At 52.6% G+C, this 11,399-nt stretch overlaps 1 protein-coding gene across 1 annotated transcript; it reads right to left on the bottom strand.

Moving 5' to 3' along the window:
* Nucleotides 1-6,707: 6,707 nt before the first annotated feature.
* EPO (erythropoietin) lies at nucleotides 6,708-9,926 on the bottom strand. The gene is made up of 5 exons (XM_519268.6): nucleotides 9,401-9,926; nucleotides 8,691-8,836; nucleotides 8,346-8,432; nucleotides 7,565-7,744; nucleotides 6,708-7,430 (listed from the first exon to the last, which is right to left on the bottom strand). The coding sequence occupies exons 1-5, from the start codon at nucleotides 9,411-9,413 to the stop codon at nucleotides 7,275-7,277; spliced, it is 582 nt and encodes a 193-aa protein (XP_519268.2). The 5' UTR covers nucleotides 9,414-9,926; the 3' UTR covers nucleotides 6,708-7,274.
* Nucleotides 9,927-11,399: the final 1,473 nt, after the last annotated feature.

Genomic DNA, 11,399 nt, shown 5'->3' with positions numbered 1-11,399 from the left:
AGGCCCCAGAGACTGGCAACCTTGACAAGACTGGCAGCTGCAGGAACAGGTGTGAGAGACCTTGGGCTGTGGAAAAGCCCTTGAGAGAACTGGAGCCCAGTCCTAAATTTGCTGTGTGTCTTTGGGAACTTTTCTCACCCTCTCTGTGTCTTAGTTCCTTCCTCTGTAAGATTGGGGAGGAGGCTCAATCAGTACAGCCAAGATTTTTTTAAAGCCAGAAATCTATGATGTTGGCTGGGTGCAGTGGCTCACACCTATAATCCCAACACTTTGGGAGGCCAAGGTGGGCAGATCACCTGAGGCCAGGAGTTCAAGATCAGCCTGGCCAACATGGTGAAACCCCGTATGTACTAAAAATACAAAATTAGCTGGGCATGGTGGTGCGCACCTGTAGTCCCAGCTACTCAGGAGGCTGAGGCAGGAGAATCTCTTGAACCCAGGAGGGGTAGGTTGCAGTGAGCCGAGATCGCACCACTGCACTCCAGCCTGGGTGACAGAGTGAGACTCTGTCTCAAAAAATAATAATAATAATAATAATAAAAGAAAGAAATTTATGTGTGGCAGTCACTTTTTTTTTTTGAGACAGTGTCTTGCTCTATCACCCAGGTTAGAGTTCAGTGGCTCAATCATAGCTCACTACAACCTCAGCCTCCCAAGTAGTTGGAACTACAGTCTATTTTTTAGTAGCCCAGCAAATTTTTTATAGAAACAGGGATCTCACTATGTTGACCAGGCTGGTCTCAAACTACCAGCCTCAAGTGATCCTCTCACCTTGGCCTCCCACAGTGCTGGTATTACAAGTGTACACCACCGCGCCCAGTCACGTAATTTATTTTTTTTATCTTGTTTTGCCCTTGTTGCCCAGGCTGGAGTGCAATGGTACGATCTTGGCTCACTGCAACCTCCGCCTCCCGGGTTCAAGCAATTCTCCTGCCTCAACCTTCCAAGTAGCTGGGATTACAGGCATGCACCACCACACCCAGCTAATTTTTTATTTTTAGTAGAGATGGGATTTCACCATGTTGGTCAGGCTGGTCTTGAACTCCTGACCTCAGGTGATCCGCCCACCTTGGACCCCCAAAGTGTTGGGATTACAGGCGTGAACCACTGGCCATTTTTAATAATCAATTTTCTTAAATAAAGAAGGGAGTTTAGAGACATTTGGCCATGACTCCCATAAATTGAGAAACTATACTATCGTCTATTTATTTGTTGCCAACAATCCTTCACAATGCCACAGTTTTATGATGGAATTTTAGTAGAATTAACTTTCACCATCTTCAAATAATATTATTAGCCTTCAGCTTAGATTCCAGTGTCTAAAAGACCCTGTTTAGCTAATGCAACTCCAGCAACAAACCCTACTGTGGTAAGATCACCTACTGAACTACGGTTCAGTAGTTCCAGCAGAACCCTAGGTGACTGGCCAGGCACAGTGGCTCACGCCTGTAATCCCAGCACTTTGGGAGGTTGAGGCAGGTGGATCACCTGAGGTCGGGGTTCGAGACCAGCCTGACCAACACGGAGAAACCCTGTCTGTACTAAAAATACAAAATTAGCCAGGTGTGGTGGCACATGCCTGTAATCCCAGCTACTCAGGAGGCTGAGGCAGGAGAATCATTTGAACCCGGGAGGCAAAGTTTGCAGTGAGCTGAGATCGCGCCATTGCACTCCAGCCTGGGCAACAAGAGCGAAACCCCGTCTCAAAGAAAAAAAAAAAAAGAATCCTAGGTGACCTGTGAACTAGGGACAGGTCTTTGTTCAGCCTGATTCTTGGGCCCAGAGGGAGGATTTGAGTCAGTGAGTACCCAAGAGCTAGAGGCTGCAGTTAAGATGGAGAGCTGGGGCCGCAGGAGGTGGCTGAGTTGGCTCCTAGCGCAGTACTCAGAGCAGGGAGTTGGGAAGAAGGGAAGTTGGTAGGTACTTTCTGCCTATGCAGGGAAGAAGCAGGATCCCAAGGCAGGGGATTGAATGGGAAGGAGTCGGTCGTGGAAGATGGACACGCCTTACTGACCACAGCTGTCTCATTCACTCCATCTCTTCTCTTTCCTCTCCCTGGTGATCCTGGGTCAGAGGGAAAAGGGACTCTCTCTCTCTCTCTTTTTTTTTTTCTTTTTGAGACGGAGTCTCGCTCTTGTTGCTCAAGATGGAGTGCAGTGACTCGATCTCTCAGCTCACTGCAACCTCTGCCTCCCAGGTTCAAGCAATCCTTGTGCCTCTGCCTCCCAAGTAGCTGGGATTACAGGCATGCACCACCACACCTGGCTAATGTTTGTAATTTTAGTAGAGATGGGGTTTCACCATGTTGGCCAGGCTGGTCTCAAACTCCTGACCTCAAGGGATCCACCCACCTTGGCCTCCCAAAGTGCAGGGATTACAGACTTGAGCTACCACACCTGGACTTTTTTTTTTCTCTCTCTTTTGAGCCAGGGTCTTGCTCTGTCACCCTGGCTGGAGTGCAGCGCTGCAATCATAGCTCAATGCAGTCTCAAATCCCTGGGTTCAAGTGATCCCTCCTGCTTCTGCTGGGCCTACAGGTGCACACCATCATGCCCCACTGCTTTGAAATTTTTTTTAGAGACAGGGTCTCCCTATGTTTCTGGGGCCAGTCTGGAACTCTTGTGCTCAAGCCCTCCTCCTGCCTCAGTCTCCCAAAGTGCTGGGATTACCGGTATGAGCCACTTCGTCCAGCCCCATCTCCGCGTTTTATGACCTGGGCAAGGCCCATAATCTCTTTGGGCCTCAGTTTCCTCCTCTGCAAAATGGGGACCCTCCATCATCCCTGCCTTCCTCTTGGCGTTAGGAGAGCAAATGAAAAGCATGCCAGGAAATCACATGCTTTTCATGTAAATAGCCAGGCTCTCTACAAACAGAAGGCATCATCTTTAAACAATTATGTAACCCCTTGACTCAGAACTAGGCTTTGCTGGCTCCTGTCCCCTCCAGAAAGTCAAAAGTGTTGGCTCTGTCACTTTCCAGCAGAACTTAGTTCCCCATCTGACAAATGGGGACGATACTCATTGTATTCCTGCTTCGTGGAGTTCGGGTGAGAATCGCAGCATGCAGATGCCACAGATTGAATGTGTTGTTAATTATAACCATGATCATAGTTCAGAGGAAAGTTCCTTTCCTGGCCTGAACTCGAAGAACCTCTGAAATCTGGCAACACCCTCCTTGGGAATCTGCCTCTCAGCACGGACTCTGGGCCTTGCTTAGTTCTTCTAAATCCTGTGGTTCTTCCCTTCCCCAGCCTCTTGGCATTGCACAGCTTAGCACTCAGTCCCATACCAAAATGACTACGTCTGAATTAATGTGCATCAAGGCCAGGTGCAGTGGCTCATGCATGTAATCCCAGCATTTTGGGAGACTGATGAGTGGATCACCTGAGATCAGGAGTTCGAGACCAGGCTGGCCAACATGGAGAAACCCCATCTCTACCAAAAAACAAAACAAAAACAAACAAACAAAAAAACACAAACACACACACACAAACTAGCCGGGTGTGGTGGCATGTGCCTGTAATCCCAGCTACTCGGGAGGCTGAGGCACAAGAATTGCTTGAACCCAGGAGGTGGAGGTTGCAGTGAGCTGAGATTGTGCCACTGCCCTCCAGCCTGGGTGACACAACAAGACCCTGTCTCAAAAAATAAATAAATAAAATAAAATGAATTAATGTGTGCCTTTTTTTGCCCCCAGGAGGCTGCCCACTGGCCACTGGGCTATGAGTGTCATTTCATGTCTCCTAGCACTTAGTGCAAAGGCTTGGTTCACAGTAGCCATTCTATAAACTTGGAATAAATGTTTTAAATGTTTCTAACGTACTCGCCTCTCACATCCATCCCAGGAGTGGTCAGACAGTTCAGGTTTGATAACTACTCTTTTTGTGGGGGAGGGGATGGGATCTTGCTCTGTCACCCAGGCTGGAATGCAGTGGTGTGATCACAGCTCACTGAAGCCTCAACCTCCCAGGCTTGAGTGATTCTCCCACCTCAGCCTCCTGAGTAGCTGGCACTACAGCTGCATGCCACCACATCCAGCTAATGTTTAAATTTTTTTGTAGAGATGGGGGTCTCACTATGTTGCCCAGGGTGGTCTCAAACTCCTGAGCTCAAGGGATCCTCCCACCTCAGCCTCCCAAAGTGCTGGGATTACAGGCGTGAGCCACAACATCTGGTTGAAAATTACTATTTTTTTATTATATTTTAGAAACTGAAAGCAGTGAGAAGTCTGAAGACAGTTGTGGAATAAGATCAGTGACCCTGAATCCTGCAGATGGAGAGGAGGGAGGCAAAAGCGGGTTACTCATTGATGAGATGTTTGAGCCTTAGACTACAAATCAGGCTAAGAGGTGGACAGCCTTTGGGATTAGGAGTCCTAAATCCTGTGCTCAGGTTCTAGCTCAGTCTCTTATTAGCCAGATTCCTTCGGCTTAAGAACAAGCCTCTTAGCTCCGATGTCAGCAGCCTAAGAGGGAGATTTCTCCTTTACTGACTCACAGCATTCCTGGTGCAAGAATCAAATGCCATCTGTGGAAACCACAATACAAATGTGTATTGAAATGTACAAGGTCACAGCCGGGCGCGGTGGCTCACGCCTGTAAACCCAACACTTTGGGAGGCCGAGGTGGGCGGATCCTCTGAGCTCAGGAGTTTGAGACCAGCCTGGTCGACATGGTGAAACTCCATCTCTACTAAAAATACAAAAAATTAGCCAGGTGTGTTAGCAGGCGTCTGTAGTCCCAGCTACTCGGGAGGCTGAGGCAGGAGAATCGCTTGAACCCGGGAGGCGGAGGTTGCAGTGAGCCGAGATCGCGCCACTGCACTCCAGCCTGGGTGACAGAGTGAGACTCCATTGAAAAAAAAGAAAAGAAAAGAAATGTACAAGGTCAGAGCCCTAAGGATCTATCGCTTGTAGGTTTCTCTAGCAGTTCCTAGTAGGACCTGAAGAGGGCACTGTAGCCCACGAGCCGGTTAGAACAGAGGGAAAATTCTCTTGGGTCCTCCCCTTTGGCGACTCCTCGCATCCCAGCTCCACACTTACCGCCCGCTCCCTACACACCTGTCAAGTACCCTCCAACCTCCAAAACCTTCCCGTAATTTTTCCTGCTGTGGATTGCAAAACATTCTCTCCCGTTTGCATATGTGCAGGGGAACACAGGCTGACTTCTCTACAGTTGATGATACAAGCAGAAAGACTGGCCCTCGCATATGGGATAACAACCAGGATCGGGGTCCCATACAGTTGTTTTTGTTTGTTTGTTTGTTTTTGTTTTGTTTTTGAGACAGAGTTTCGCTCTTGTCGCCCAGGCTGGAGTCCAGTGGCACGACCTCGGCTCACTGCAACCTCCGCCTCCCAGGTTCAGTGATTCTCCTGCCTCAGCCTCCAGAATAGCTGGGATTACAGGAGCCCACCACCACACCCGGCTAATTTTTTGTATTTTTAGTAGACATGGGGTTTCACCACGTTGGCCAGGCTGGTCTCAAACACCTGACCTCAGATGATCCACCCACCTCAGCCTCCCAAAGTGCTGGGATTACAGGCATGAGCCACCGTGCCTGGCCTCCCATACAGTTTTATGACAGCTTTTGCTATCTGCACAGGTCCCTCCTCAGTGGTCCTTTCCTGCTGAAGCATTATTTTTGAGAAGGAATCTGAAGTTGTGGTCAGAGTAAAGGGGAAAATGAGAAGTAGAAATCAAGAGTGGAAGTAGAGTTCATTTGTTCCATGTCCCCCACCCCAGGGGAGTAAAGGAGCAGGTAGGGATTAGGTAGAAGGAATAAACCAGGCGCAATGGCTCACACCTATCCCAGCACTTTGGGAGGCTGAGGAGGGAGGATCACTTGAACCCAGAGTTTGAGACCAGCCTGGGCAACATAGCAAGACCCCATCTCTAAAAAAAATAAGATAAAAATAATTTAAAAATTAGCAGGGCATGGCGATGCATGCCTTTAGTCACATCTACTCATGAGGCTGGGACTAGAGGATCGCTTGAGCCCAGGAGTTTGAGGCTGCAGTGACCCATGATTGCACCACTGCACTCCAGCCTGGGCAACAGAGCAAGACACTGTCACTAAAAACAAACAAACAAACAAAATCACAAATATATAAATGGACCACCTAGAGTGGCCCTTGTCCCTGAGCAGATGCTGTTTATAGAGGTGGCTCCAACCGCACCTGTGTGTACCACCCCTTTTGTGAATTTCAGAGGCGAGTATTCATGGTGACAGTCCCCAGGTGAGTAAAGGAGGCAGCTGGACTTAGCGAGGATGTGCATTGAGGCCGAAGGCTGATGCTGGGAGTGTGGCATCAGCCGAAGAGACCAAAGAAGAGGCAGAAATTAACAAGGGCCAGTGACCAGGGTTGGCAGCTGTTACCAGCCCCCAAAACTCCCAAAGGGACCCGTCCTCTGGCCTCCCTCTCCTTGATGACAATCTCAGCGCACTGCAGCCTTGCCCTGGGCAGGGTTGGCAGCTGCCTTACTGCGGTGAGGCCTTGAATGGAGCCACCTTATTGACCAGCGTAGGCAGAGCTTGTGGCCTCAGGCCCGGTAGGGTCGAGAGGTCAGACAGGCTGTGTGAGACAGCACGTAGGGCCCAGCCCCCTCCACCCCTCGTTTCCCGGACCTGGACCTGCTGCACTGCTGCCAGGAGTGGGACAGAGCCAGGGGATTTGGAGGTTCCCAGAAAACAGAAAAGCCAAGAGTCATATTGGTGGTTTCAGTTCTTGTCAATGAGATTGAAGAATACATAAAACTTGGACCCCATGAGAGCCAGAGGCCAGCCCCCATCCTGTCTTCATGGTTCCCACCACCCCGGTGTCAAGGGGGCTCTTGCCACCAAGGGAGTGCCCATGCCCGTGAGACCTGGAGAAGTCACAGCTTGCCACCTAAGTTCTCCAGGTCATCCTGTCCCTGATGGTAGGTGCGAAAACAGGTAAATCGCCTCCAAAGCGTGTCCTGGCATCAAATTTTGCAGGGTGCCGAGTGAGCTCAGGCGTCTTCCCAGCATGGCTCTGTCCCTGAGTTTAAAGCTGCTCTCTGAATGCTTCCTGCTCTGGGCCCTCAAGTTGGCCCTGTGACATCCTTAGATCTCAGAGTTGCTCTCTGGACAGTTTCTCTGGCCCCTGAGATGTCATTGCTGGCACTGGAGTGTCCAAGGGACAGGCTGGCGCTGAGCTGAGAGCTCCTCGACGGGGTTCAGGAGTGGCGGGGGAGGGTGTGGCACAAGCAATGTTGGTGAGGGAGGTGGTGGATATGCCCAGGTGGACACACCTGGTCATCTGTCCCCTGTCCTGCAGGCCTCCCCTGTGTACAGCTTCAGCTTTCCCCGGAGGAAATTGGAGTAGACTCGGAAGAGTTTGCGGAAAGTGTCAGCAGTGATTGTTCGGAGTGGAGCAGCTGAGGCCGCATCTGGAGGGGAGATGGCTTCCTTCTGCCAAGGAGAAAACAGGAGGTCGCTGCAGTGCCACAGAAGGGGAAGGAATACGGACAGTTCCTGTACTCCTTAGCAAGACCCTTCTCCCTTTCTTACAGAAAGGGCAAGCAGAAGTGTCCGCTCCTACTCACCTGGGCTCCCAGAGCCCGAAGCAGAGTGGTGAGGCTGCGAAGGCCACTGACGGCTTTATCCACATGCAGCTGCAGGGGCTCCCACGGCTGGGAAGAGTTGACCAACAGGGCCTGGCCCCGCAGGACAGCTTCCGAGAGCAGGGCCAGGCCCTGCCAGACTTCTACGGCCTGCTGCCTGACCTACAGGGAGTGGACTCTGGGAGTCAGCTGACCCATGCCACCCTCTCCCTCCTGCCCCTCAGCAGCCCCAAGCACCAAGCTGAGCAAACAGAGGTATGCAATAAGACTTGTTGAATGAATGAATGAATGAATGAGTGAGTGAATGAATAATGAATGTATTCCATACAGCCCTCATTATTTTTCTTTTTTCTTTTCTTTTTTGAGACAGGGCCTCACTCTGTCACTGAGGCTGGAGTGCAGTGGTGTGATCACAGCTCACTGCAGCCTCAAATTCCTGGGCTCAAGCGATCCTCCCGCCTCAGCCTTCCAAATATCTGGGACTACCACCATGCACCACCTCACCTGACTAATTTTTTTAAATGTTTGTAGAGATGGGGGATCTCACTATGCTGCCCAGGTTGGTCTGAAACTCCAGGGCTCAAGCAATTCTCCCATCTCGGCCATCTCAGCCTGGGATTATAGACGTGAGCCTCTGCGCCCAGGCAGCCTCATCTCTGCTGCTCCATTTTACCTTTCCCTCGATCATTCTCCCTTTCATCCAAAATCAGGCTCGCAAATGAGATTCTCCAAAAGAAAGGAAAAAAAAAAAAAAGGAACTCACCTCCATCCTCTTCCAGGCATAGAAATTAACTTTGGTGTCTGGGACAGTGATATTCTCATTCAAGCTGCAGTGTTCGGCACAGCCCGTCTGAAATGCACACAGCCCGGGGAGTCAAGGGTCCCTGAAGGCTCTGGCCCTGGCCCACAGGCCGTAGGATCTGCTGGCTTTGCTCCTTGCCTAGTTTCCAGGTATGGTTTGGGGCCACCAGACTTATTCTTATGTAGGGGGGCAGTGTCTAGCTTCCCAACTCCACCCCAAACCAAGTGCCAGGTTCCTGGATCTGGGAGGAGTTCCCTGAAGCCCTGAGCGTGAGTTCTGTGGAATGTGCTGGGGAAGGGGTCTCACCGTGATATTCTCGGCCTCCTTGGCCTCCAAGAGGTACCTCTCCAGGACTCGGCTGTCACAGATGAGGCGTGGTGGGGCGCCCAGGACTGGGAGGCCCAGAGGGAGCGACAGCAGGGACAGGAGAAGCCACAGCCAGGCAGGACATTCTAGAAGAGATAGCCAGGCTGAGAGTCAGGCGGGGAGGGAGAAGGGTGGCTGTGGAAGGACAGCTTCCTTCATCCCCACGTCTCTGCCCCAGCTCGTCCTTCCTGTCCCCAACCATGCAAGCACTCAGGTGCTGCCTCCCTGGCCTTCATTCAATCCTGCTGCCGTGTGCACACCCCACCCCCAGCTACCAGCATCCACTTCCCCGGCCAAACTTCAATCCTGGTGTGACAGAGGCTTCCCCTCTGGCAGATAAGTGGTGGCTCCAGCGCCCAGGTTATCAGCTTATCAGCTTCCTCTCCACTGGCACAGCAGAACCCCCAAACCTTCTTCCCCTCAACCCCCAAACTGTGTCCCCTTCACAGGTCAGGTTTTTGCCATCCCCAAGGACTCCCCCAAGTCCCCGCTGGCACGTGGAGGCTGCCCCACCCCCCTCCCCCTTCCGGGGTCCTTGACAAGTCGCCGGTCCTTGAACCCAGCCACCTCCCGGCCAATAGCCCGGGCGCTAAATCCCCGCTCAAACAGGGACCCGGGCGGGCGGGAGCGCCCAGCCCGCGAGTACTCACCGTGCACCCCCATCTCCGCGCCTGGCCGGGGTCCCTCAGCGACCTGGGGCGCGCCGGGTGACCACACCGGGGGCCCTCATCCCGGGAAGCTCGGCGGTGCAGGGCCAGCCCCACGGGCCTGGAGGAGAGGGCGGCTGTCCAGGGGGCGCGGTGTCGGAGCAGAGCGGGCGCGGTGGCCCCGTTCCGGCTCCGGGAGGACAGCGCGGTGCGGCGCAGCGCAGGGAGCGGCCGGGGTGGCCCAGGGACTCTGCGGCTCTGGCCGGGGGTCGGGGCTGTTATCTGCATGTGTGCGTGCGCGGGTGGGGGTGGGGGAGAGGCTGTGTGCGTGAGGGGTCGCCAGGGGTAGGGGCCACCCGGGGTCAGAGCAGGGGCAGGACGCCTGGGTTGAGGCTCGCCGGGGCGTGAGCGGGGCTGCTGCAGACGTGCGTGTGGGTCATGGGGGCTGCTCCCGGGCCCTGGGTCGCGGGAGGGGAGTGCAGCCGGTTGCGCACCCTTGGGACGGGCGGAGCGTGCTATCTGGGAAAGGCTGGGCTCCCGGACACCTCCCCTGGGGGGCATCCCGGTCTTGGGCGGAGACTCAGAGATGCCTGGGTTGCTGAGTTCCGCAAAGTAGCTGGGTCTGGAAGCCCAGAAGCTTTAGGGAGGGGCAAATGAGTGGTCTCCCTTCCCACAATCCCAGGACATGTTCTAGAAACAATGTTGACCATGTTGAGGAATTTGATGGGGGCAAATAGGGCAAGAAATTTGGGGTTCTTCCTCCCCACCTCACTCCTCACTGTCTAGTACTCTGCAAACCCAGACACTTAACTTTTTTTTTTTTTTCTGGAGATGTAGCCTCCCTATGTTGCCCAGGCAGTGCAGTGGTGCCATCTCCCGTTCACTACAACCTCTGCCTCCTGGGTTCAAGCAATTCTCCTGCTTCAGCCTCTGGAGCAGCTGGGACTACAGGCACACCTTTACACCCGGCTATGTTTTGTATTTTTAGTAGAGATGGGGTTTTGCCATATTGCCCATGCCGGTCTTGAACTCCTGACCTCAGGTGATCCACCCTCCTCGGCCTCTCAAAGTGCTGGGATTGCAGGCGTGAGCCACCGCACCCAGCCCCCACCCCAGACACTTAACTTTTAGTGCACAGAGCACACAGTCCATTGTGCAGGACACACATGCACCTTGACATCTGTTTATTTGACCTGTGGTGTAGGTTAGCTAGGCTGCATTGCTGAGTTCTTAAGAACACTGAAATACAGCTAACACCAAGAGTGATGGGGGCTGGGATTTACAGCTAAGGTTTTATGGCTTCTGGAAACCCTGAGCCAGATGAGTGAGATTCCCAGAGCAGGAGACCAAGACTAGCTGGTCTCTCACACCTTAGAAAGTGGCCTCGTCCTTGAGCCCTCAATGTCCTCATCTGTCAAATGGGTGTGGTGAAACTACCAGCCTATCCCATTCAGGTTTCATAAAAGACAGGAAAGGTCCAGGCGCCGCAGCTGACACCTATAATCCCAGCACTTTGGGAGACCAAGGCAGGAAGATCCTTTGAGCCCAGGAGTTCGAGACCAGCCTGGACAACATGGCAAGACCTTGTCTCTAAAATAAATAAATAAATAAATAAAAAATAATTAGCCAGGTGTGGTGGCTCACGCCTGTAGTCCCAAATATGCAGGAGGCTAAGGCAGGAGGATCACCTGAGCCCAGGAGTTCGAGACCGTAGTGAGCCATGATCGCGCCACTGCACTGCAGCCTGGGCGACAGAGTGAGAGCCTGTCTCAAAAACAAAAAAAGACTGGAATGTGTAGATCTGAGCTGTAAGAGCTGGGAGAAATCAAGAAAGATTTGAGGGAGGAGGTGACAATGACCTCAGCCTTGAAGGGGGGTAGGACATCAATGGGAAGAGGTATGAGGTGGGTGGGGGATTGTCGATTCAGCAAAGTGAATGGAGAGTCAGGTGAGTATTGCGGGATCTGGCCAGCAGCCCGCAATGCAACAGGGCTCTCTCTTT

This window comes from Pan troglodytes, chromosome 6 (assembly GCF_028858775.2).
Source record: "Pan troglodytes isolate AG18354 chromosome 6, NHGRI_mPanTro3-v2.0_pri, whole genome shotgun sequence".
NCBI lineage: Eukaryota > Metazoa > Chordata > Mammalia > Primates > Hominidae > Pan > Pan troglodytes.
The sequence above is the reverse complement of the archived record's forward strand: the minus strand, read 5'-3'. Positions and strand labels throughout refer to the sequence as shown.